Source organism: Opisthorchis viverrini (genome assembly GCF_000715545.1).
Source record: "Opisthorchis viverrini unplaced genomic scaffold scaffold2831, whole genome shotgun sequence".
In the NCBI taxonomy this organism is placed as follows: Eukaryota; Metazoa; Platyhelminthes; class Trematoda; order Opisthorchiida; family Opisthorchiidae; genus Opisthorchis; species Opisthorchis viverrini.
In genome coordinates, this window is record NW_008752420.1 from 21,545 (window position 1) to 48,302 (window position 26,758).

Below are 26,758 nucleotides of genomic sequence, written 5' to 3' on the forward strand. Positions count from 1 at the left end.
CACAAACCGGGGAATTGGAGAATCGTATTTGATTATTCGGCGGAGTCTGGAACACCACCACTGAACGTCTGCATGTACTCTGGACAACCAAGTTTACTATCGCCTGTCGACGGTCATCTGGAGAAAACGCCGGAGGTCTATGAGCTTGATATTCTGCCATTTGGAGCTGCATCCTCATCTTTCAGTTCGAAAATTGCTTCGAGACAAACTACTTCCGACGACAACTGCAAATCGTTCAGCGGGACTGACTTTCAAGTAGCGTCAGTCGATGTCGCTCCTCAGGCTCTCAGGTGAGTCGATCAACTGTCCAGGTTGCTGAGACAAGTTGGTTTCCGTCTGTCCACATACGTCGCGGATAAGTAACCGCGACGAGGTCACATGACAAATACCAGCCAACGAGCTTGCTACCGACTTGATGTCCTTGAACTCATTACACCCTGACACGCACAGGCACTTGGAACTCCACTGGTGCATCAGGAGCGACAGTTGCAAGTTGAAAGTAGCTATGTCTGACCCTCCATTGACCAAGCAAGGTATTCACACCTGTATGACCTCGTCAATTGATCCCTTGGGCCACGTTGTGCCCCCGTTGTTGCCACCAAAACAATTCCTACTAGAACTCTGCTGACCACACCGTAGCTGGGATGAAGTAGTCAATCAAGACAGTGAAGAGCCTTGTAATAAATGGAGAAATGACATCCAAATTGTCGAGTAATTAGTTATCCCTAGATGTGTAAGGCCTAAATAGTTTGCTATCGACGATCAGTCGTTGCATGTTTTCTCTGACGCAGCCGAGGTCGGTTCTCGATTCGGTGCAGCAAGTTCATCGAAGTCTTATGATGGGAGAATCAAGACTAGTGCCTCTCAAGCCAGTGACCGTGTCCCGCGTCGAGCTTCAGGCTACTGTATCGGTGGTTAGACTAATTCGCCAGCTGGTGAAGCAACTATAAGCTTGGATCGACAACGTATAATTCTGGACTGGCTCAATGAATTTGCTGCACTAAATTTTTAACACAAGTTCGAGGCTTACAACTATTGTGGACAATGGGGTTAGTCCAATGCACGAAAATGCTAGCCCTCCTCAAAGGTGACATATTCCGACAAACCTAATCCTTGTCGACTTTACCTCATCTGGCGTCCACACGAAACGCTCTCAGATGTTGGAATGGTGGATGAAAGGTCCTGAATTTTCGAAGCTTGATGAACACAAGACTGAATTTGGCAACTCCACTACAAACCTATGGACCTGGAACTGAAGAGAATCGCCATGGTTTTAGCTACCACGACAACAGACTTTCCGACAAATGTGTTGCCACAGCGAGCAGTTGCTTGGTTCATTAGGTCTAGGTCTTCCTCACAAGAGTTGGAAATAGTAGCTCAGATAATAACACCCCACAGCTCAATGATCTGAACGAAACCATTCGATCCACATCCCAATGTGGTCGGGCAAAAACTCTCCCCACAGAGCTGAGCACCACCCATAAACTCGACGCAAACGGAGACAGTAGAAGACCATGTAACAAACCACCGATTTACAAGTTATACCCAATATCCTTCAACGGTCTTCCGTGTGTGTGGCCGATTGGACAACAGTGTTTCGCCAGAGTTTACAAAACATCCCGTTATTCTTCCAGGAGAACACCCGGTGTCACAAGGCATTGTAGACCACTATCATGAATCTGAGAGTAACACGGGCACTTCGAATACCCAAAGACCTACACAACAACGAGAATGGATCTTAAGCGCAACGACTGCGGTCCAACGAGCTTTGAGGAAATCCATGGGATGCAAAGAATGGTCAGCTTTGCCTGCGGAAAAGGTGATGACACAACTTCCGGTTACCAGTTTGGACCCAGTGGCATCTGAGAGAGAACGCTAAGATCGATTCGACGTGTGCTAACTGCAGTGCCTTAGGAGCAAGTGTCTCCTGACGACACGTGTGACGGAAGTGGAACGAATACTGAACAGCGGCACACTGGTCCCAGTGCTGGATGATCGTGACAATGCTAAAGTTCTGACCCGGAACCATCTAATATTATCCCGAGTAACATATGGCCGTATTTATGAAGATCCAGGAAAACAATACTCGACAGCGAAGACAGATTCAGTTGATCGCACCATTGGCTGATACGATACATTTTGTGTAGCTTGCTTCACCATCCTTCTTTGGCGATTCCGAAATAGCGCTATATTTTCACGGAACCAGTTAGCAGATCTCCCAATATTTAGGATGATGATTACCTGACTTATGATTATGATTGGTTGATACTTGATGATAGTGTACATTCCGATGAAACAACCTGTACTTTCGATACGGACTGTTCAGAGTTTGATAACTCAGGTTTTCGTCTGCCCCAGGCGTTAATCATCCTGTCGTCGGAATACCAGCCTTCTGTAATATCTCCTTCTCAACTTGTTACCGCCTAACCTAGTATATCGAATTCAAATTCGTCTCCAACCCGGTATTTCGTCACACCCGGGATCGGGAGTTGACCGTGTTCTCTAGTAGCTAGGTTGTGTCCACGGTTTCTGATCGATAGCTCGATAAATCAGTCAAACCACGCATGATGTTCCACTCCCTGGACAGATATGTGAGCTGTAACAATGAGCCCGAAACACGAAGACGCAGGGGGCTCTCGGCTGTCCAAAATAGACGCTTCTTGACGCCGAATTTAAAACAGGGGTAGGTTGATGAACTCGCCTGAAACTAGTTGGGATAAAGCGCATAGCACTAATCGCATATCGCCCATCCACCGCCGCTTTCGCTCCCGCCCTCAAGTGTTATCTACTTAACCAAAATCGTAATGAAGCGACAGGCAACGATGTAGTTTCTAGGTGAAGTGTATCATTCTGTTGCCATAATGTGGTCTGCGAAACCTAATCGCAGTTCACTCATGTCGGTGCAATCCTCTGATTGAACACTCTACCACTTGCACCTTATTCGCGTGGGATTTTCTCCGGTCCATAGACGCACACACACAAACTTTCCTGGAAATCTTGTCAATATCTGAAACGACTTTCTCGTGTCTCATCATCATGAACCAACCGGACCAATCAGGTGCCTACAAACAACCATATGTCACCCGTAACCAATCAACTGCTGTCTACTTCGCCGTCCAATGCATTTGGAGTTCTGAACTCTTATAAACACATGACAAGTGACCCCCAGCCACTTCGCTTCGCAAGAATCTTTTCCGAGAGCAGTGTTTACTGGGTGGGCTTCAGTGGGAAGCGCAGGATCTGAGCGCAATGCTTAGCACGCCTTGGTACATGGGTGTTGGGATAGACTTCTGCAAGGATGAATGTAAATCACAGCCTAATTGCTTTGGGTTCAATTGGTTGGTGAGTTGATCCTATCCGCATCACATATATTCCGTCTCGCCAGTGCATCATTTGCTTGCACACCGAGGAGACACGCATCAAACTCCCACCGTAGGGCTGGGGACGGGGTGACTGAACACTCCCACGTCTCATCCTGTTTTTTGCTTGTGTCTCCATGCCAATCAAGGAGACGTTCGATTTCAGTCTATTCTCAATCGCATTTATTTATTTACTCCAATGACATAAATTGAGATTGTCTCATAAGCAATCTATGTAATTTACTTGCCATTGTAGATAATCGGAAATTCCTGTCAGTTGGACGATACTGGCGGTTCGTACAGATTGATGAACTCTGCGATTAAGCTGTACAATATGAAATGTTGCGGTAAGTCAGCAATCCACATTTGTGAGGGCGTCTAATGATATTCGTTCAATTGCTGTCCCATGTGTATGAAATTTCGGGCATTTAAATGAATGAATAAATAAACCTCCTTTTCACATCTTTCTCCAAATCTTTTGCGAAACTCGTTCCTACTCTGTATCCCAGTGATTTGTCGTCTTTTCGTTCACAAATATATGCATTTTGATGGAAGCACGTGTTCTGCTTGGTTGGCTGCAATGTTTGGGGAAACCGTAGAAGCAGAAAACGACCAACCGTACCGGGTGATTTATGAGAAGAACTAGTGTGGTTTTGCAAGGCGCGCACGATCAAGTCCACCCGCTTGACCGTCCTCGGATTTTCGAATAAAATTTCGAGCAACGAATCCCTCTTGCACAACTTCCTGAAAGCTAAGGCATTCGAATTTTTGAACAGTTGAAGTGCGTGTTCGCGGACGTTAAACTGGTGTGTAAGCCGTGAGAAGAGTGATTTCCGCGTGAACACTGAAAAGCTAACGGGAAAACTGCAACTCATAATCACGATTAGGAACACGAGGAGGACTGGGATATAATGGCAATACGGTTATTGATTGTGCTTGTATCGGCTAAATATGAGGAGGCTCTTCACAAACGGAAACTTGCAGCTCACTCAAATGGGAGATTGTGCGAAACAACAGCTGACGAGGGAATGATACTAGCTGAATGTGTGGCACCACCAGGTTTGTCAATGTGAGGAGATCATCTCTGTTCGATGAACAGGATGACATTCGCCATTTTTCTCTCCCCACCTCTGTTGAACACGTTCAACTTTTTTTGGCGGGATGGTTTGATTTTTATTGCCGTTTTATTCAGAGCGCTGCAAAACATCCGACACCCCTTACGAACCTATTAGCTGGCACCCCCCCTCTTAAGGAGCTGAATATAGCTGACACTGTTAAGCGAAGTTAAAGCTTTCCTGGTTGATTGTTTAAAGTTATGTCATACACAACCTCACGCCCATTTATCACCTTCTGCCGATGCATTAGACATCGCCATTGGCGCAGTCCTGCGCCAGGCGGTTCATGGTGAAGTAAAACCACTTTGTCCATTTTCCAAAAAATCCCACTACGGCTGCCTCGGTCGACAGCTACTCGCCATTTGCACTTCAATCCGGCATATTCGCCGTTTTATTGAAGGCAGACAATTTCGTGTTTTCACAGATCACAAGCTATCAAATTTTGCCCCCCAGTCAAAAGCCCACTCCCAGATTCATCAGGTGCTTCGATTATCCATGAAGAGTTCTACCTGTCATGACATTCCACGTAGGTGGTAAGCGCCCATACGACAACCACTGTGGAATTCAGCGTATCAACCTCACAACGTATCATCCCAATTAAATATTACCTTCGGTTTCTACATCCGAGGGTGCTGTGGATAGTTTGAGGAGATCGCTGATGTGAGGTCTCCGATGGCTAGGCGGAACACGGAGCTGAACTGCTTGCATTGCCTGAATTCAGCGCTGTAACAGATCTCCTTGCCTTGATAGGCTTCTGCTTGCATTGAATTCAGCGCTGTAACAGATCTCCTTGCCTTGATAGGCTTAACTCGTGTGGAAGCCACTTTCGAATTTGAGCAATTACGGGGTGTAGGGATATCGGCGAATTTGATGTGGTGAGTTAGACTGATCGATGGATTACGAAATTTCCATGAAATAACCACATATTATTCTTTTCGAGATGTTGCATGATTGCATGTGTCTATGAAATTCGTGAGGTGGACGCAGAAACACTAGGTTGAGACAAGGAGAGGGCCAGAACGAGAGAAAGCAAGTACAACGAGTGTGGAGAAAATCACGGTGCACAACAGGAAGGAAGTGCCGTTTGAGTAAGTCTGTTTTTTTTATCGCCTTTAAAACTTGTAAGTGTTTGCCTGGTTGGAAGGTGGACTGCTGTTCGAAGTGTGGCATTTGGAAATTTACTTATCGAGAGGCTGTGTCATAGTACTGTAGTGGCTCAACTCTGCTTAATCACATTTGTCAGTCAGGTCGCTTCGTCAGATCTGTGAAATCACACTTAACATTCCCCATCAACTTTGTTTATACTGCTAACACCTGGAACAGGCTCCATGTGCATCAAGTTGGTCCACCTCATGTTAAGTCATGTCAAGTAGGAAGGTCCATACGTGCTCTTCATTAAGATTTCAGATTAAGTACAATGAGTTAACCTGCCACTCGATGCGGCTTACACACCAGAGTGTATACACAGTGGACGGGACGTAACTGTGCCAGCCAAAGCCACGCACATACTGCAACATTAGCCACCATTGTGTACAATACAAACTTGTGGTTAGCATTCACTGTGTTCCCTGTGCTTCACGACAATGCCTTTCGGAATTTTCAAGGTCCCTCACGACAGTGCCTCTCGCAGCTTTGTTCTTCGGAGTAAAGTACGTTGTTTGTGAGAGGGTTTCAATTGCATGCACAAGTCTGATTGTCCACTGGATCGACAACATCAGAAGAAGACGCCATTTCAGCAAAGTACACTGATTTGCAAACAAATTTGGTTTTGCGGCAAGCTCACTTGGAACCCATTTGAGCAACTGATCTGAATCTCTCATTTCCAGGCTACTGAGTCTGCAGCACCAGGCAGCTTGATGTATCAGTTGCTACGATTTTGGAGATGTCGCGATACATGTATGTTTTAATGCACTACTCATAAGATTGTATACTCTATCATACGGACAGAAAAGTCCCCGTTTCACGAAGAAATCTGTTTCCACCACAACTTCGAGAAGTAACCCACCTAGCACCTCATCTACTCATGAAATTGCTACTTGCGTGTACCATGATAGCGGGGACGATTTCAGAATGGTGGAGCAGAAATGAGAGCAATTCTGACGGAAGGGAACTTTGAAAAAATAATTGTGTCGAGTGCCTATGAATAAACAGAGTTCCTAATTCAAACCTTGTTTCAAGAAGCTCGAAGGTAGTGTAGTGGGGAACAAAGCTGCAAGAAGCCCAGGCGAACAAATGTAGCGGCAAAGTGGACGTGTCCTAGAAAACCTCGGTTATTTGAGGTGTAGTTGTTTGAAGACTGGTAACTAAAGTCTAGGCTATTATGGTGATTTTATGAATTTCGTTGATTTGTTCAGCATTGCTCAAAACACGAAAATCCGTCAAATCGAAACCAACATTGAGTAAACGTTTTGCGTCCAGTCCAATGCAGCTTTAACTGATCCATGAGTTTAGCATGCCGGTGGCTCGATAAGTAACCGAATGAGTGGGGATCAGTGGGTCACGGGGTTGGAAATAATACTCCTGTAAGGCTGGTTAATCTGCGAGTCTCCAACTACCTAGCCTCAAACCCGAAGACGACCGACTTGCGTAGAACCACTCAGGTGGAATTATCGTCGTTTATCTTCCATTCTTTGGTTGGTTACTCAGGTGAACCGATGAATTATACAACTCGATTTTCTGCATTAGAGCGCCAAACGTCGAAGTGTCCGGAAATCTCAGCTAGTTTATTACAGGTCTTCAGTGTCACCCTCGTGAAGAATACTTCACTTGAAGGCGTTTTTTGTCAAGATGATGACGTGGATGTACTCTCCGGTGGATTCCTGAGGCCTTATCTGCGCTGTCTGTACCCCGTCCACAGATTAACAGAGCACACAACCCAACTGAGTGGATTTTGGCCAATTGACTACAGCAACTTCCGAAATGAGGAAGGCTTGACCGTAGGACGATTTGTCATCAAATGCCAAAACGGGTTGAAGCCGTGGGTGAGAATGTATTAAGCAACTGTCAGGGTGCAAGACAATCAGATGCGAAAAACAAAATTGTATGAATTTATCGGCGTATATTTCGAGTTCGGAAAATTCCGGGTTTTGTAAACAACCTCTTCAGTTCCGGTCTGCAAACTTCAATACAAATAAATAATAATGTGAGGATAAGAGTGTTCAACCTGAGGCAGATTAGTAGGAGATGATGGGCAAAAGTTATGCGGAAGTTGGATACGGTTTATTCTTATTGTAGGACAGGTAGGGATGTAGAATGGGAAATATTTAGAGCGTGCCTTCAGCACACAATACCCTCGGGAAACCACTCCACTTCTGATTTGATTTCTATCGTAAATTTGGTGGGGGAACCACCAACCAAATTTCATTGAAATGCTATCACACGTGATTCAGTCCGCTCGAAACATCCCTCAACTGCATCAAAAGCTCGGAGAAATCAAGTCTGTGGCGTTGACCTGCGGATGGCTGAAAATACACTTTTTTCGGCCCTAGTAACTTTATGCCGGCCATTAGTCTCTCCGGACATGACCAAATACACTTTTTGCACACCAACTTGGCTACAACAGTATAGTCGACTCAACCGAAAATGTTGAAGAGGTCTTGGGCTGTCGAGGGTTTCCCGCAAACTTATGAGTAGTATTACTTGAGAAAGACGCACTACAGTGATATTATTTCATAGCACTGAGTAGACATCGGTTCCAGCTGTTGAGAAGGAAATCGCTGCAGAAATTGTCTCGCTCAACAGCATGAACGTACTTGTATTTCGTTTGGCTGTATAATTCAACTACCACAAAACTCTTGGCGTCAAGGTTGAGTCCCCATGTGTATGTGCGATCGTGTACTCAATAACCTCGTTGAAGGAACACATTACATAATCTTTCGGTTGGTACAATATTCAGGTATAACATGAACACAAGCTCGCCACTAAAAGACATGATCAATTCTCCCTCATCTCCGCACACAAAGATCAGGAAGGGCACGAGTTCGATTGGAGCGGCGTTTGCATAGTGGCTCAAGCAAGAACAAAAATAGAACGCGAATTTATGGAAGCGTGGTATTCCACCGAATAAGCCATCAAAAAACACATCGAAATTGATCCCATTTACCAGCCACTAAGGGCTAGAGAACGCCAGAACCACAGAGCTCAGAGCTGCAAAAGCGACCAGACGAGGAACTCATAGGAGAAGCAGGGAAGCATCATTTAAACGGACACATCAATTGGATTGAAGGAGGCTCCCAACCAAATCACCAAATCAACCGGCGGACGCAGGGTCACTAACCGCCACGGTGGAGGAAATTGGGCGATACAAGCAACCAATCAGACTCAAGAACGTCAGACCGGAACGCAATGCGAAGCAAGGCCAAAGAGAACAAGCTACTAAAATTGGAAGACGTCGGGATAACCAATCAATACAAAGGAACACAGACCACAGCGCAACGAAAATCACAAACGGGGCAATAGATTCACTAAATTCCTTACACTTCAAGTAGCCAATCACGTAAGAAGATAACGGGTAGCCTTCGAATGCTATATAAACGCAGGCAGGCAAGGAAGAAGTACCCATCCAACTGCACACTGATGATGTCTCTTCGTATGGGGACGAAACGTTTACAAGCCAATTGCCAAGCTCGGCGAACAGATCAACAGCCACCTGCGTATGACCTAGTCGGTAGGCTGCGTTGTATTAATGGGATAGCTCAAGCTGGCATGAATCATTGCAGTGCGCCAAAGCTTTTATAGAAACTTTCTGGAGCGGTAGCATTCACCATCAACCCTACATTCTAGTACAACGTGGCCAACTCAAACAAAAATAAGGCCACCTCTGAGACCCTTCGTCATCTCTAGTTGATGGTAGTGTCTATGAACCCGGAAATTCCCTATCCGCAATGTTACTGAGCGTCCGAATCCACTATGTCTGATGTACGTTTGTTGTGGACTGTAAGCACAGTTCAGAACACAGAGGTTGTGAACATATGACCAAGATGGCTTTTATTATGATAAATTCAATTATGAAATTAGCTGTAAGGTTGTCGAAACCGTCACAATGAGAATTTTTGCGTCACAGAAATCTCCTCAAGTGTGTGAATTTGGAACACCGGAACGCAACGGAGTTGCGAGTTGCAACGGAAAATATCGTGGACTTGCTTCCCACTGCCCAACTAGCGGTTTTATTCACCGAGTTCTCTAGGCTCGGTTGTGTATTAAGCTCGCGAGGGCAGTATTAATGGGCAAGTCCCAAAATGGAACTGCAGAGATATTATTTCACGGCACTGAGTGGGCGTCGGCACCAGTTGTTGAGAAGTAAATCACTGTCTCGTTCAGTGGTATGAATATACTGGTAATCCGTTTGGCTGTATACTTCGATTACCACAAACTTCTCGTCGTCAAGTTTGATTCCCCATGGGTATGTGTGTTTGTGTACTCAATAACGTCGTTGAAGGAACACATTACATAATCTTTCAGTTGGTACAATATTCAGAATATGTCAAAGTAAGTTGTCTTGACAGGAGACGCTGTTCTGGAAGCTACTGAAAAATCCTCTACAATTCAAGAGTGATTTCGCCCTTCTTGGGGCTCATCAGGCAGGTATAGAGTAGAATAGACAAGCGATTCGTCTGGGATTCAGCCAGGTCTCTATTTAAGACTAAATTCGTCTGCCATTGGGTTTGTTCTTCAGGGAATCTCTCAGTTATAGACATTTTATCGTACTACCTAAAAGGTCACTCAACCTCGATTTGTCGTTATCGATGTTGGAGCGCCTCTCCTGAAATTGTGGGAATTGGGAATAACCAAAAGTCAAAGTTTGTCAGGTCGAAGATAGGGTGTCTTCTTAAGTCTTACTGACTGCCCACCCATTTCCAATGACCGCGTCGTGATGCTAAGCTGGTAAAACTGACTACCTTGGTTTCGATTTTGAGGTGGGTTTCAGGTGCGGATAGGCACGAATCAAAGGTGATAATCCAGGTCTATCGGGTGTGCGTTGATTGAGTGGTGGTCACATTGTTACGACGCTTTCCAGATGTCCGTAGTTCACATTCCTGCATAGCCACGGTTATGCACTGCCCATCTGACCAGTGCAAACCAAGTCCAATACTTCGCCATCTTGAGGTCGATTCGCCATAACCCCTGCTCCTGAACAAAATCCAAAAGAGGGCGATGAATACTGAACGAGTTGAACCCTATACCCGCTATACTCGCGTTCTCTCGTCCACTGCTGCGTACAATCTAAGCACACGCGTGCGCATGCATGGGCCCACCCACGTACGCATCGACCTATCCACACGTGTACACATGCAGATACATGCGAACCCATGTTTAGTCACTTCTCGATTATTGGTCATTTTCAGAATGAATATTTCCTCGATTGATGTCTGTCGCCAGTTGTACAAGAACTCTGTCACTGTGTGCATTCTAGCCCGTTTAGGCACACCCGTCCAACAAGAAGCTGACAACAGGAGCCGGTTACAGTTGGAAGTATGAACGTGGTGCTGATGTTGTCCACTGTTTACGAGACTTTGAGAGCGCTCATTTCGTTGTTACATTCTGTGTTTTCCCGAAATGAGAGGCTCAGTTGCATGTAGCATGAAGGAAAATGCACGCTCAGTGATGGAGTCGATTCGACCGCATCTCGCTATGCATCATGTGTATGATCCTAAAATTCACTATTGATTAACCGCACGTCGCGCCAACAGTTGTTAAATGCTGTGACTTCCACAAAAGGACTGGTAAAATTCATTGCACACTCCAATCTAAACGATAAATGATGCAGGTTCTGGGCAATAATAATGATAACTAACCACGTGCATTCACATGCCTCTGATAACTAATAAGAAGATTTCGCCACACCACTTTAGCTAGCTGCCGCTAAACGGTGAAACGGAAGGGTGGTGCTTTGGTGGCTCATCACGTGCCAGCACCGTCCGCCGGCGTCGTATCAGGATTTCGTGATGGAACTGGAGTGGAGGTGATTACGATTAATTCAGGGGCCAATTTGACCTTCAGAGTCTTGGGGGGTGCAAATAAAACGAAAGGTATATTATTGCTGTTCGCGAACAAAAGAAATAGTTGATGACAATTTTGGGGGACTGCTAATGTTCTCGTCCGTTATGACGAGCAGTCAGAGAATAGGCGCGCATTTTTTGTTGGCAAGATATCTGGCGAAATATATTTTGATACACCTGTGTGGATTATCTTAACACGTAATCACGTAGTCACCAGGTTGCTAGTAAGATACGTCCTGTTTCACTCTATGTACTTATTCGACATGCTCGCATATGTCATATCAGGTGCTTTGAAATTCATGTTCCCCAGGAGGACATCAGCACTGTGTGCTTCAGGTGCCGGGATTAGTTTTGAGTATTTGCGCAAGCAGGCTTTACCACGGTTTTCAAGTAACCAAGTGGATCACGTGGCCTAGTTCTCAATTACCCACCGGAGAGGAATAAGTGCTTTCATACTTCTGTTGAAAGAAGACATGAACGATAAGCCTATTTATTGCGTTGATTACGTAACACCTTGAGTGGAATATGAACTGCAAATTCAGCAACCAAGCTATTTCGTGCGTATTAGGAGACTTCGAATAAAAACGCTAACTCCTTGCAGTGGAATTTTTATAATCATCGGGCCGATATGTTTGCCTGCGGTGTTTTTCAGTGTCAAGAGACTAGTGCTTTACCTATCGGTCAGTGGTGTAACCGATGCGAGCGGGAGAACTCGCGCTGTCAGATAAACGGGACCTAAAGTGGCTGGCTGCATTCTGCTGTTAGGTTAGTTGGGCTGAGAAAACAGACAGCTTGCGGCAGTAACCTCGACTGCACGGAATCACTAAGCCGTTAGATGCTGACGAACACACACCCTAGCAACGGAGTAGCTCAGTCCCAGTCAAGCCTATAAGAGCCTGCTTCGTTTCACTTACAGTTTACAACTCCATAAATGTTTTTGCTAAATGTCAGAGCAAAGCAATTCGGTGAAATTTGAAAACCACCGCCTTACATTCCGGTTGTTCTTATGCTCGTCTCATTACGCATCATTGTATCAGAATTCGCAATCAAAATCCGATAACTAACATGCGTCCGGCTTTCGCGCCAGGTTTTTGAACGACTGACAACCAAACTCAAGAGCAAGCTGTCGACTTGAACTCATAATTCGGATGTTACGTTTCAGTCAATTACCCGGGTCCGATTAGAATTGAATTTGCTCGGTTTACCAAACAAAGGTTTTGAGAAGACCGTTTTTTCCGCGTTCAAATAAAGGTTGTCTTTGGATACACCCCTCAAATCTCACTTACGTCTTTCACGACGATCTGTCTCGGCCAGTTCTGCGATTCGATTTTCATCTGTAATTTGCAGAAACAGCAACAATATATGATACATTAGGATAACACCCAGTTGTCCTCATGATACACACCATAAAGCTAAACTTTAACATCTTCCCAATGACGGAATAAAATTTTACAGTGTTGAATATCAGCGGCTCTTTTGCGTCTTGAAATAACGTGAAAAGTGTTACTGTATTGATTAGCTGACTAGAAACGATCTTCAGTTTGCATTAGGGTGGCACACCATCAATATAGCGAATCGCATTAATATAAGGCACGCTGATTGCCTCCAAATGGAGACCTTGAGTGCTCTGAAAAGGTGTTAAAAATGGCGCAGCTGTAGCGCCCTTGCCTTGCCCTACGAGGGCCGAGATAATTCCATGTTGTCCAAACCCCCACAGGAGCAGTCGAAATGCGGAGAGCGGGTTCGATCCAAGGTACTTTCAGTCAGTAAGTTAATGCTCTAACCAATCCGTCTCGATGGTTCTGCCTCTAACTAGTCTCCGTGAAAGCGTAGAAAATCTACCCAAATGTATGGAATCCTTTGTACAGATCCTTAACAGAGAACGATTCTCCTTAAAGATCAGTGAGTGTCAACAATATTTGGTACGACATTTGTCCGTCGAATGACACCCAAACAGGCATGCAGGATAATATAGTGTTTGGCACTAATCACTGACTCCGAATAACGAGTTCGGCAGTGCATCATATAAAATCATGAGAATCGTCAACTGGGATTTAAAAGTAGTTCTCCCACCAGTAAAAAGGAGCAGACAAATCTTCCGTTGCGGGAAACGAAGACGTGAACCGATTTTAACCGGCGATTTCCATTCACAAATCATTCCCACGTTATCTGAACGATTAAACCCATTTCTTCGTGTGCTGGGTTATGTCTGGCAGTTGCAAAGTACAGTGCAACTTGGAAAAAAAATATATTTTAAAAGTAAATGCAATTAACGAGCGTGGAAACAGTCTGCAGTTGACAGTTGCCTAAGAGAATGCGCGAGATAAGCTCGATCATGAAATCTCCGCTTTAAAATCTTAGGCCCGATAGTCCTGCCAATGCTCCAAATTTTCCGAGTTAAGTAGGCAACAATGAATGGAATAGCATCAAGTTGATTGACTTTGTTGATGCTTTGTGCTCTTTAACCTTTTCGTCCGACAGGATTGTATTTTCTTGACGTTCTCTATTACATGCTCTTTCCTCAAATGTTTAGATGAATACTGGTGCCATCCTAGAAGATGAACCCCTCACCCTTACGCAGTGGGCTATTCTACCGACAAATTTGCCAAAGTCTATTTCGAGCATCCAATCAGAACTGTGAAATTTTGAGGAGTGTTTCTTGCTGTGTGGATAGTTTGGGTGGAAAACAAAACATATTTCCCATACTTTTTGTCCTGTCATACCAAAGATATCAAGTTGTCTTTTGGGGGATGAAAACCGTCCTCCGCATGGGATTGTAATATCATGTCGGGGCAATATCCTCACACCCTTACCGTCGTAAAGTGTGGGGAAGTTTGGTGAGAACACTTAGAATAATCCAAACTGAATAATTATTGCCTCTCGTTTACTCCTGGTGTAACGTAAGGATACCACTGATGAATCATGCGAGTAATCTATGGTTAGTGGCCAAGCTCCGCTCCGCATCTGAGGGAAGGTGCAGTTTCTTGAGGAAATTAAAGGAACTGCTTTGCAGCGTTCGTTCACAGTTGCGAGATAGTCAGCGAATATCCATGAATGTTCAAGCAGACGCGTGAGAAAGTTCAGTTTTCAAAGACCATGTGCATATGCGACGTTTACTTTCCTGTCCAAAAGCTCGTAACTGCTTAGTTCATGTTTGCTAATAGATGACTTCGCAGCCAAGACCTTCATTACTTTCGCTAGTCCAATCAAGTAAAATGGTTGTCTCGTGCATTTTGTCTTTTCAGCACAGAGTGGTTTCAGTTAAAGCTTCAGTGTTACTAAAGAGGTGGTTGTGTACAACGGGGGATAACCGACCACACATTTGCAAGGCTTGTATACATCTAAATGATTGCATTTGAGAAGACGGGTCATTCCATGGAGGGCTGCAACTTATATGTCGATCGAAATTATCCCTAATTCCCGCACACTTCTACCATTTTTACGAGCTGTTGGATCAGCCCAGCCTACGGTTATGTGCCTGGACAGAGTAAAATAATCCGACGAAGTTGTGAATGAAGACTAATTATTTCAACAACATGAAAACATCCACAAATTTCATCGAGTTCCCTTTTTGAGACGATACTGCAGTGGCTCGCAATTTACAAGCGACAAATGCGACTCAGAATTGGCTGGAAACACAGCAAGAAACTTGATTCTGACAAAGACGATGATTACGTTTCATTCGCGATAGACAAACTGCCAAATTCTGTTCTAGAGGAAGGTAGCACGTGGCAGAATGACTGTGATTAGCCCTGGTGGTCGATATACAAATAAATATCTATTATATGCGTTTATATGTATGCATTAAACAAGGCAAGTTTGTTTTAAACATTTGCGATACTATTCTCGTAAAGAAAACCACTCATAAGGTTGCTGAAAACTGTTCGACAGCCCACTTCCGGTTTCGCCCTTCTTGAGGCTCATCAGGTAGGCGCAGTCCCCGAGTTTCCGTCAACCTTATGTTCTACTTGAGATTCAGTTAAGTCATTCGTGAAAAACCAAAGTGATTTGCAAATGAGTGTATTTGCGATACTAGTTCAACTTGCAACTCAATTTTTTCTGTATATGTCGTCTGAAGTTAAAAAAAACACAAACAAGCACGTGATGTTTTTCGTCGTAATGGGACAGCTTGCTATAAAAACACGGGCAGTTTAGTTGGAAACAAGATTGCGCATTACTTGAAGGTCGAAAATCCATCACTGTATTTTGCACAAATTAATTTTTCTAAGGTAGTCTGGAAGCAGTAGAGATGCACGCTATCATCAAATAAAGTTAGATCTCAACAGCGACAAATCGATTACTGCATGTCACATAGTTGACCAAGTCCAAACGTTATGTGGGGCGTTTGATGCCTTTAACTATCGAATGCGATCTCAGTCAGTGTTGTTTCGAAAAGCGTCTTCTTGACACTTTCTCTTGTCTCGAATACGCATAAATCGCGGAAGAAATCGGTAAGGCTGATGAGGCCTTATCCAGGCGGTTACATGACACTTCATGATGGAAGTTTCGCTTGGAGCTCATAGTTAATACAAATAGTTTGGCAATACACGCTGGTCCCGTACGGGTCGAAAAAACGATGAAAAAGGGCTCATTGAAGCTCATTGAAGACATGCAAATGACCCAACGGTCACGTCCCGAACTAATCGATCACGAATTAGGCTGCACACGTCCAATCAAAGTTGCTTCGGCTACAACTAGATAAACTGTGATGTATCACGTGCTCATATCGTATATGAAGCGTTTGGATCAACATTTTTGCCCGTTTGGATCGTAGTTCGCACCACAATGTATCTGGCTATCGACTTTTATTGCCGATTGTTTTGTTACGGTTCGCGTTGCACGTTAAATACTCTAAGTATCAAACGCTCACGGGCTCATAGACTCGGCCACGTGTGTACTTGTCAATGCGCATTGATAAATGAGATCTAAGAAAGAATGAGTGCTCGCACCGCGTTTAGGAAAATCGGACCAATTGGTTTACGTGCATACACACCCTGGAAGCCGAATGTGCCCGTCGTAGTGTTGAATGGAGGTCGTCTCAACTTGTCCTGTAATAACGACCTTTTCTGAAGAACACTAAAGAGGTAAATCGATCTTCGAGAAATACACTCATTTGCAAATCAATTTGGTTTTCACGAGGGACTCCGCTGAATCCCTCGTTTATGATATTCTACAACTGAAAGTGCTGAACACAGGCCGCCTCATGATTCAGTTGGCACGATATTCGAGATATCGCAGTATATTTTCACAAAGGAGACTACTCACAAGGTTGCTGAAAACTATTCGACAGCCCACAACCGGTTTCGCCCTTCTTGGTGCTCATATAGGTGCTCATGTAGGCTCATAAGTTTGGCGGACACTCGGGGACTGCACCTACATGATGAGCACCAAGAAGGGCAAAACCGGTCGCGAGTTGTCGAAGAGTTTTCAGCAACCTTATGAGTAGTTTCCTTTATGAAGGTGAATCGACTGTTTTATTACGAAGAAGTTACATTATACGCATTGGACAGTCTCGTTTATGAAGGCTAACAAACCTTTCTGGCCATCTGCGGACTTGGGAAAGCTTTACGTACTACTCTCACATTAGACAGTCTTCAGTGCACTTGCAGATTACCTTAATGAACACGGACCTCACAAGGTCATAAACGATCCACGCAAATCCCGGGAATTTCAGACTTTACCCGCTGCTTTGCGGCAGTGCGTTCCTGTTGAGTGAAATGTTCAAAAAATGCTGCCTTTTTGCCTTATTGGTTAATCGAAACTTGAGTCCATTGAATTCAAGTTACAGAAATGTGCTAAGTTGCCGCCGCATGGGTTGTAAACATCACTATGTCATCTATACAAAGTTTATACATAGCGACTGAGATTTCCCGTCGAGTCATACCACGAAAAACACCCGCTAAAATTACACCTAGAGTGCAGCCCACAACGAAGCCAACTATCAGTATAAAAGCGGGAACTTTAAAATTAAAACAACCTCTTTTGGTCCTTGAGGAATTCAATAAATTTGGATAATACAATAATCATTGTCGAATTAAATTTATAGAAAAAATTTACACGATTTTATAAAAACAGATAAGAAGAGGTTGAACGGTTACAGAACACCCAGTTTTAAACATTTACAAAGGTAAATAACGTCGTGATTTGGAGTTCGTAGGTAAATTGAACTCAATACAATTTACCATCATCAAAACGCAATCAGCTAAACGTGTGAAACAAAACACTTCATATAAACGACGCTACCTCAAGTGAACGATTTACCTATAGGCTAATTCTGTCATCTCTATTCTCCTTGCCGTACTGTCTAAATTAGACAAACTCTATCAGGTTTTACCCCGTTTTAATTGCATTCTGCCAACGGGTAGTACCGGAATTCGCGCGTCACGTAAGATGTATCTCACCGGGTTTAACAAGATGATAATTGACTATCAGTTTGACAGGACTAGTTACTACATTAACAAGGCAAGTAAGCTGTTTGACAAAAACACCTGAACCTACAAAGGACGCCTAGTTCATCTGATTACTGACACTAAGCTTTTCTGATTCGACGGCGTGGCGAATAATGTGGAATTCGTAAAAGTTTTACGCAGATTAATATTAATACAGTACAACCAATATGGTTAAACCAAGTCCAGATGTACTGAAGTCGGGTGTTATCCTCATTTGGGCTGACCAACTGTGTTTGACTTACCCTGCCTGGGGTTCAACTCCGTCGTTGTGCCGGGCGCTCGTGCTACTAACACCCCATCAGTTAACAAGACTTAATACAGTGTAGTTATGTAGGTTCAAAGCCACGTGATCAATCAATAAAACCAAAGCGGTCATGTTGAGCGTACATGGCATGGCCAAAATTGATACCTAATGTTACTCTGTATAGTCGTTTACTTTGTGAGTAGAATTCATCTGTGTCTTGTGTTGATTGGACGCCTATCACTCGATTATTGGACCGGGGATTCGATCAAAAATTAGTATGTACCAGCTATCTATATTTGGGATTCAGGAGGCAAATGCTCATTTGATCAGAATTCAATCCCCAATCACGCATCACAACAACCGCAGATGAATTCACCCAGCAGGAAGGTCAGATGCCTGAAAGTCAGTACAGAAAGCCCGGAATCTACTAAGATCCTGAACTCCACTAGATGCCGAGCAGACAGGCCTGAATTGAAGCCAAAGCGCACAACACAGCGTTGGACCAACCTGAGACAGCGTCCCTCAATAAACTAGCGCGCGACCGTTGTACTTTCTCACTCACTAGCGCACTCGCTTGTTCGCAATATGACTGTTGTGTTCCTTGACGTTTAGTTCTTTTTCCGGCACTAGGCACTGGAGCGGGGACAGCAGGTAGATATAACACCACACATACAGTAAGATGTAGAATAGTCGAACTTAACAGTTTGGTTGGTGACAGTGGGAGTTGATTGTCGTACGTAATAAACAACCAGACACCAATTCTCTGTGGTGCCCTCTAGTCGGGACTTTATAGCTCAGCATGCACCCGACGAAGTTGAACGGGATCATTGGTCTACAACCAAACTTTTGTGCACACCCACCAAAACCAATATGAATAAATTTACCGTTGCTGAAAAGAAAACACCAATCAACGGAGAGAAATTAAAAATAATTGACCAATCACATTGATCAGCGTGACGGTTGATTAGCTCGGGCGTATACAACACTGTTTTGTTATGAATATCGTCAACCGACATTGTTACAGATTTCCCCACCAGGTCGTAATCACGAAAAATTGCGGAGAAATTCATCAGAAGGAATCCATCTGAAGGCCCCAAGATCCAGTGTTTAAAAGAAGCTAGGAGTTCTGGCAGAAGAAAATCGCAGGCCATCTGAAGGAATTCATCTGAAGGCTCCAAGATTCAATGTTTAAAAGAAGCTAGTAAGCTCCTCACAATTTTTGGAATGGTCTAGGAGTTCTGGCAGAAGAAAATCGCAGGCCAACATGGCCAAAATGTCCAATAACAAGCTGCGATATGACTGAAGAATAAGACGTGCAACTCACAGTCAACTGTAGATTGCAGGGATATGAGGTAGAAAATGACTGAGTGTTTTCATAAGAACGCCACATCTGGTAGAGCTTGTCAAGATAAATTAATGACTGGAAGTTTTTGTTCTTTGCGTCTCTGGGTCTCCCATGAGCTCGAATTATATCACACACACTGACAACGGCAATGTGAAAAGGATCCCTTGAGCTTAGCAAGGTTCCATTTTGGTTTATTTTGCCAGGCAGAAGTGTCTTTTTAGAATCTTTTGTTTTCACAGCATTTTGACCGTTTTAACGAATGCGTAGACGTTCACGATCAACCACTAAGTTTGCGGTTTTTCGAATCAGTCCTTTTCAACCTGCCTTTCCTCGGTGAAACACAACATCGTTGCTTCCGTGAAAATGAACACTCTGGTCACCTGAAGGGAGGCTTTACTATCTTCACACTCCTGTCACAAAGCATAGCCTCTTAAAACAACTTTTCACTGTTCCTTATCTTAGTGATCCCCTTGGGTCTTCTGGGATGGTTGGACCTTAGAAACTGAGCCCCAGTCAGTATTGCAGCACAGAAGATCGACCACCACAACCAGGGTGGTCAGAATACCATCTGTTTCGCGGAACCTTTCTGCTGAGTCTTGCGCTCAGTGGAAACCACCAACAGGCGAAATGCCGTTTGCGTGGCGACCAGTACACTCTGGTGGGCTGACAGGTGCCGCTTTCCTGAATAAGGATTCCTGGAGTGAGCTCATCGACGTTTAATGAAACTGGCGGCGACCGTACATTCACGCAGCCAGTAGCACTTGTGTAATTGCATGCAGTGCCTGGCTATATCTCCTCAGACAACCGAAAATATAACACCTGCGAGAAAGGTACCCTCGATACATAATTCATAACTAATCAACTGATGTAAAATTAACACAATCAGCCCTTCATCTGGAAGGCTACTTTTAAAATCAGAAAACTCGTGTCTGTTGTAAACAGCCTCCTTGATTATCAATGACCTTAACAAACTTTTCAAGAGAGAAACTCGCCCCACGTCAGTTTCTTGTAATCCCTGAGTTTTCTCCACTTTTGGAAGAACTTCAAATTTAGCGAAATACACTCACCTGGCAAACTACTTGATTTTTCGAGAGACTCACGTGGACCCCACCTAAATCTCTCATTTGTGACTGAATGTGCAACTGAATGTGCTGCACCAGGCCGCCTCATTTTTCAGTCGCGACGACCTTCGAGATATCGCCATAAATGTATATTCGTAAGGCACTACTCACACGACGAAATTTCTGCAAACCTATGAGTAGTACACTACGAAATTCAAATTTGTTCTCCTTATTTTAGGATCATTAAACTTTCACATCATTTAAGTGCATCTTGATACATTTGTTGTACGCGTGAGAATGGTTTAGGAGTCCGACCACTAGCTAGCAGATAGGTATATGGAATCAACTGTGAGGACTCAGAGTAATTTTGAACCATCCCGGAAGAATTATCGCTTTTCGATTCATGCGCCAAGCATGGTTAGGAACATTCGAATTTGTATATTCCGTGCGAACAAGTTATCACTTGTTTTGAAAGTACAGAGTGTGGGTTTTGAACCTGAGTATCCGATGTTCGAATGTTGCTCCGTCAGTCTAATGAGTTCCGATCACAACAAAACTCAAAGAGGACTATTCTCCCAGGGTTGATAATTCAAGGTTCGGAATGTCGACATTACCTTGGTGAAGAGAAAATTCATCAGCATTTTTGAAACATTTGTTGTGTGGATTCAGACCCTCGTTAGGTAAACACTATCCTCCAGTTTACCTCCAGAATTTGGGTGACGAATCCATCGAGCATGTTGCACGTTTGCAGAGGAGTCTCTGATGTGCATAATTCCTGGGTGCCCTCTTGCAACAGTCCCGGTACTGACACTCAGTTGCTGAGTGTGGAATGAGTAGAATGGATCGTATGATGTGTTTGACTTGTGACAAACTTGAAGGTTTGAAGCCCAGTACTGCACATGGCGGTTAGACTGACATAAAACACTAAGACTGACTAATGAGCTTACGAAGCAATTGGGATAACTCGTGGCACCGGTCACACCTGCCAAACAGCTCTTTGGTAATTAAACATGTGGCGTCACTGAAATAAGATAAGAAGCTCGCTGTGGAAAACCTGTCGTGTGTGGCTTGCAAACTAGAGCTTACTCGTATCCAAGCACGTGTTAGCTGTAATCATTGAACAAAGGGAAACGCCGATAATGTTCGAGACGGGAACTGCGCTATCAGTGAGCGTGGAAGAAATACTTTTTTAAAAACGTTATAATGCTTCTTAACTTACTGGACAGCGCATGTGTGCCACCAGCTCCCGTCGTAAACGTACGCTTACAGATTTTGTGAGGTTATCAGATGGCTAGTTGTGGCTACAAGTGCTCTTCATTATGTATCGGTGTGTGAAACCCCATTCTACAAACCAACTTAGCCACTGGTCAGAGTGAGTTAATCATATGGGATTCCTGGAGCTGGCCACTCGTCACATCTTAGTCAGCTACATGCATCTCACAATTCCAGGAAACCCATGCAAGTCGTTTGCGAAAATATTGACAGTAACCTGATCAGATACCAACAAATAAAACAACCAAGTGACGAACCGCAAATTGGCGAACCAGTATTAGACCACTGACCAGTTTCAACGGTGTTGACGGAAAATCCAGCGAATTTACGAGTCACATAGTGACAGTCTATAATGAGGCACCAGAAAGTCTTGGAAAAAGCTGTTTTTGAACAGTCTGAGCGAAAACAAACAAGCAGTATGGCTGTTCTAGCCGTTGAAGAACAATGCTCAAACTGGGTGAATCTGTTCTTGGATTTCATAAACCACAGCTATCCGCCACCGACAAAAACCCGTGTTCTGTAGCTTAGCTGAGAAAATGGATAACCGGACACGCACCTCCACACTGCACTCCGAAAAGAAACCATGATGTTACCTCTATTTGAGGTGAAACGAAGTTGCCTAGACATTCCATCCGACATAACAAAAAAGCATAGTTTAGCCAACGGAACATTACACATTCTTTCTTCCCTGTTGTATTTCAGTTCCCTCTACTGATCTACTGCCCATTCATCATGAATTCGTCGTACTTAAAGAAGTGTCTGACAGGCCAACAAAATCTACTTCGCATATGTGTCAGCTGAAAAGTGCACCACACTCAACTCTATAATACGAGGAAAGAGAGTTTCCAATGAATTGGTCGCAAATTAGTTGCACACTTGTTTAGTCTTCGTCTACTAGCCAGGAGGTTCTGCGCCCGAATTTCCCATTCAACTTCATGAAATCAACACGGATGATTCCCATTGAAGGTGAAACAGCTGTAAACTACCTAGCTCTTTTCCATCAATGACTTCCCTTGCGAGGTGAATCCCCCAGTGGGAGTTTGTTTTTTTGTCCTACTGACAAAGCATAAGTAGTTCAGGCACAATCTTTAATCGCCTCGTCTTTCAAACTCACTCATCCTAGGATTTGTAGACATATTCAGCATACTAAAAGCCAACAGTTTTCAGTTTTCGCTTTTGATAAGCATTTTCCTGAAGAAGTTATTCCTGATCTTAAGTTCCTAAACATACTCGCTAGCAATTCGAAAAAAACTGTAAAGACAATATATGGGTTCATTATGCAATCAGTTAGGACTCACGTGGGGCTGAATGCGGATGAACGCAGCAGACAAGGTAGTTATGTTAACACATGAACAGCCTTGCCAACGAAGACTGACTGCAAAATCTAAGTCTAACATAGACTCGGTGAATTTCTTGTGCGGAACTACACAGGAAGCAAAATAATCCTACCTGTTTTGCCGAACATCTACACCGGTAGCATACGAACCGATTTCAGGTTGATTTTGATGGAAAGCTGAATAGGTTTCATTCTGAAATGCAGCCGACCCTAAAGCAAGCAACTACATGAGGTCGACAACTTACTTTAGAGCCGCCAGTTTCCGGTAGCCCCTGTGGCTTCTGTAAGTAAAGCCTCAGTAGTTTTGTCACGCTTGACTGGCTCCACGAGGGACACCTGATCATTGTGGTCTCCATATTACTGACCAATCTACTTATGACAATAACTCAGATTTTTGCAGTTTAATCTTCCTTTGCATGGCCCACCAAGTGCAACCAAATGCTTTCAGCGAAAAGTTGCTCAACCATCTGACGGGTAAAAGGTGTTTAGCTGTTTACCCGCGAGTATGTGGTTGACCTGGGGCAATCCCGATCCCACAAACTGTCCAATACTGAATTGAAAGTCAGGACAGTAAACAGTTGCAGCGGACCATCAGAATCCTCCTACATTTTAATGAGGAATATATACCTGTCAAATACTTTAATTTTGCACAGTTATTGGGAAAACACGCTCATCCTGATCTGCCATAGTACGCACCGTTCCCTGGCAGGACTGTAGTAAACTGAATTCACGAATTGCGTAAGAGCACAAGTGTCTGATTGAAGCGAACTGGAATATACACATAACTTTCCGAACTACTACACTGGGTTGTGTTTTGGTCTTCTTGCGAAATTCGTTCCCACCAGCCGGAACTCAAAGATGGATTATGTAACTTAAAGCGAATGGCTGGTCACATTGGACATGCAGGGAAATGCTGATTCGTTTTCTTAATAAGCTGGTCGTTATTTCTGATGTGTTGAAGGACTAGTTGGCTAACTGAGTGCTCGCACTACCAGGTAGTGAAAGGGGTGAAACAAGGCGGACCCGAACGACGGCCGAATGTAGGAACAACAATGTAGGAACAACAACAATGGTTGGCACGGCTTGCCTCATCTGTGCAGAACAGCGGATGATATTCGCCGTGGTCACGAGGTGCCACTCAGGGGTTCTTCCAGTTTTTAGTTTGACACTTCATTTTCTTTGTGAGTATTTTGTTGTTCAAAACCTTGTGGTTGTCCAGATGGACCCAGTTAGCGTTGAATTGTTCCTCTGACTTCTGGTGTAACGGTGGGTACTACTGATGGGGCATGTGAGTAGTATGTTTCCTCGTAAATCCGCGTCGCGTCTCTGGAAAAGGAGATCTATTACGGAACTTGTGGAGTCTCATTTGCTTGCGCTTGAGCAGCAGTCAATGAATTTCCATGAAAGTTCAGGAAGACGCGTTCAGGGAGCATGTGAGAGATTTTCTTCCCTGTGCAATGGTCTGCAACTCTTCACTTGGCGTTTTCTAATAGATAGCAACGCAGCGAAGGCCTTCTTCCTCTCACTGGTAGCTGTGTATTTAAAGGAATCGGTGGAATCTCCTCATTTGTGTTACGTGATAATGGTTACAGGCTGATTTGTCCTTCAAACGGTCGAATCTACCAGTAAAACCACCCGTGCCACTGACGCGGCAATGCAAAAGTGCTTCCGGTCAGTAGATGACCAAGTATTTGCACTCCTATGGATGCTGAAAACCACATTTGTCAAACGCACCATTGTCTACCCAGTCGTTTTCTGATTGTCTGAAGATCAGCGCACACACATAAAACAGGATTCACATCAAAACAGAAAGTCGGTAAAACCTACCAGGTGTCGCCAACCTTGGGCTGGTGTACAGTTTCATTACTGTAGAAAAAATCAAGAAAGTTGCAGGATTTGGTGTAAAAGACAACGAAAAACCAACGGTGGTAGCTAATTCGATATTGCTACAGTTATTACACCACACAACATTATTTGAAATATTGTGTCTGCCTTCCGTTGTCTTGATGATTCGGTTGCTTTTTAACTGAAGGTCGTGCAAATCTGGCGACAAATTCAAAACGTCTGTCGGAATTGGTGCTGGCAACTTCAATTTCCAGAACTTATATCAATTCCCACACACTGACGCAGACGGGTTAGTAATTAGAGGGTTTATGATTGACTAGGCCAAAGCCTGTTTCCGTGTGAATGGTTTTTATATCTGGCCACAGTTCTCATCAAAGAATGTTGCTGAATTCACGTGTAGTCACTCAGCTCAATTCCTGTTAGATTTGGGGGAGAGCGCAACCAACCGATGCGAGCCATTTATTTCCTCTTCAACAGCTTCACGCTCATAGTGACTTGTCATGTCATATTAATAGTTTTCTCAAACCCTGGGCATCTTTTGAAAATGAGCGTTTTCCGTGAAAAACAGTTGCTCTTAGCCGTTTTGGTGCTGACTCAAAGCTCACGTCATCTGAGTCGTACAAGACGCTCACACTTATTAGTTTCTCTTTCAAGCCTTGTCCATTCCACTTCTGAAAAACAATGACCACAGAAAATGTGACTAAAGGTTGGCGTATAACCTTTCTCTTCTGGTTGGGTTCGAAGCAGCCGAAAAAATCGATAGGCTATTTCCGACTCGCAGTTGGGAGGCTCAGTCATGTACTATCTTCCTGTGTGAGTGCTACTCACGAAGACTTAGTGATTTGTCTAGCGTGCGATAAAATGAATGCTCTCCACGTCTTTGGTCAACGATGCTTTCTATCGCTTGTTCGACTAATTGCCTGTTATTGCGCTTCATGAAAGCCTTCATATAAAACCATTTTGTGAAAATAGTCCTGGGCTTATGTACAATTAAATTACAATCGAAGCACAATTTCAAAATAAGTTAAGTTGCTCCAGAATTTTGGCCTCCATACGATGCCACTGAACATTGACGCATGTTTGTGTACACATTTCACTTACAATACCTGCAAAACTACTACGGGTTCAGTAATCAAGTCAGATAACAAATGCCGAAGTTCTCGAACCATTCAAGATCCAGAGAATTGAGTACACCCTCGTGCACAGCTAACCACGATAGGTAAGTCACGCGGATAATCAGATCCCAAAATGAAGGGTATAGTTCTAACCCAAGCATAAATGCCGCAGGTTAGCGAGTCCTTAGGTAAGTTTGAAAGCTGGGAAATTCTGACACCTGAAAGAACATCCTGAGGAACTAGCGACTGCATATGCATAAAGAAATTTGAGGTTTATTTCCTCTCAATTCAACGCGCAGTATGGACCATAAGCACAGCCATCTGGATGTCGCTGGCACACAAGTTTGGGCGGGGGCGAACTGACCGGCTGTCAGCCCATTCACTGTGAATCAACATCAAAACGCCAGGGAAGCTCTTAGAACTGTTTCTTCAAGTTCTAGTTAATGCAGAACGGAAGTCTGTTCCAACCCTTAGAAACACCTGAACAATACGCGATGATGATGCCAGTAGGCTACCTACCGGTCAACCTCATTTAAAAAGTTCTCTGTGATTGAAATCTTCTCCAAAAAGTACCAATACGGCATTTCTTCCACAATTATTCATCAGATAACGTGTCTCA

At 43.9% G+C, this 26,758-nt stretch overlaps 1 protein-coding gene across 1 annotated transcript in view; it reads right to left on the reverse strand.

The window, feature by feature from the left end:
- Positions 1-25,043, reverse strand: part of T265_15702 (hypothetical protein) — a gene marked incomplete at both ends in the record, with an annotated part of 34,131 nt that extends 9,088 nt beyond the window's left edge. Inside the window, 2 exons of the mRNA XM_009178977.1 lie at positions 12,759-12,806; positions 25,007-25,043. Coding sequence (XP_009177241.1) covers positions 12,759-12,806; positions 25,007-25,043 — 85 coding nt within the window. The remainder of the gene's footprint in view (positions 1-12,758; positions 12,807-25,006) is intronic.
- Between the last annotated feature and the right edge of the window lie 1,715 nt (positions 25,044-26,758).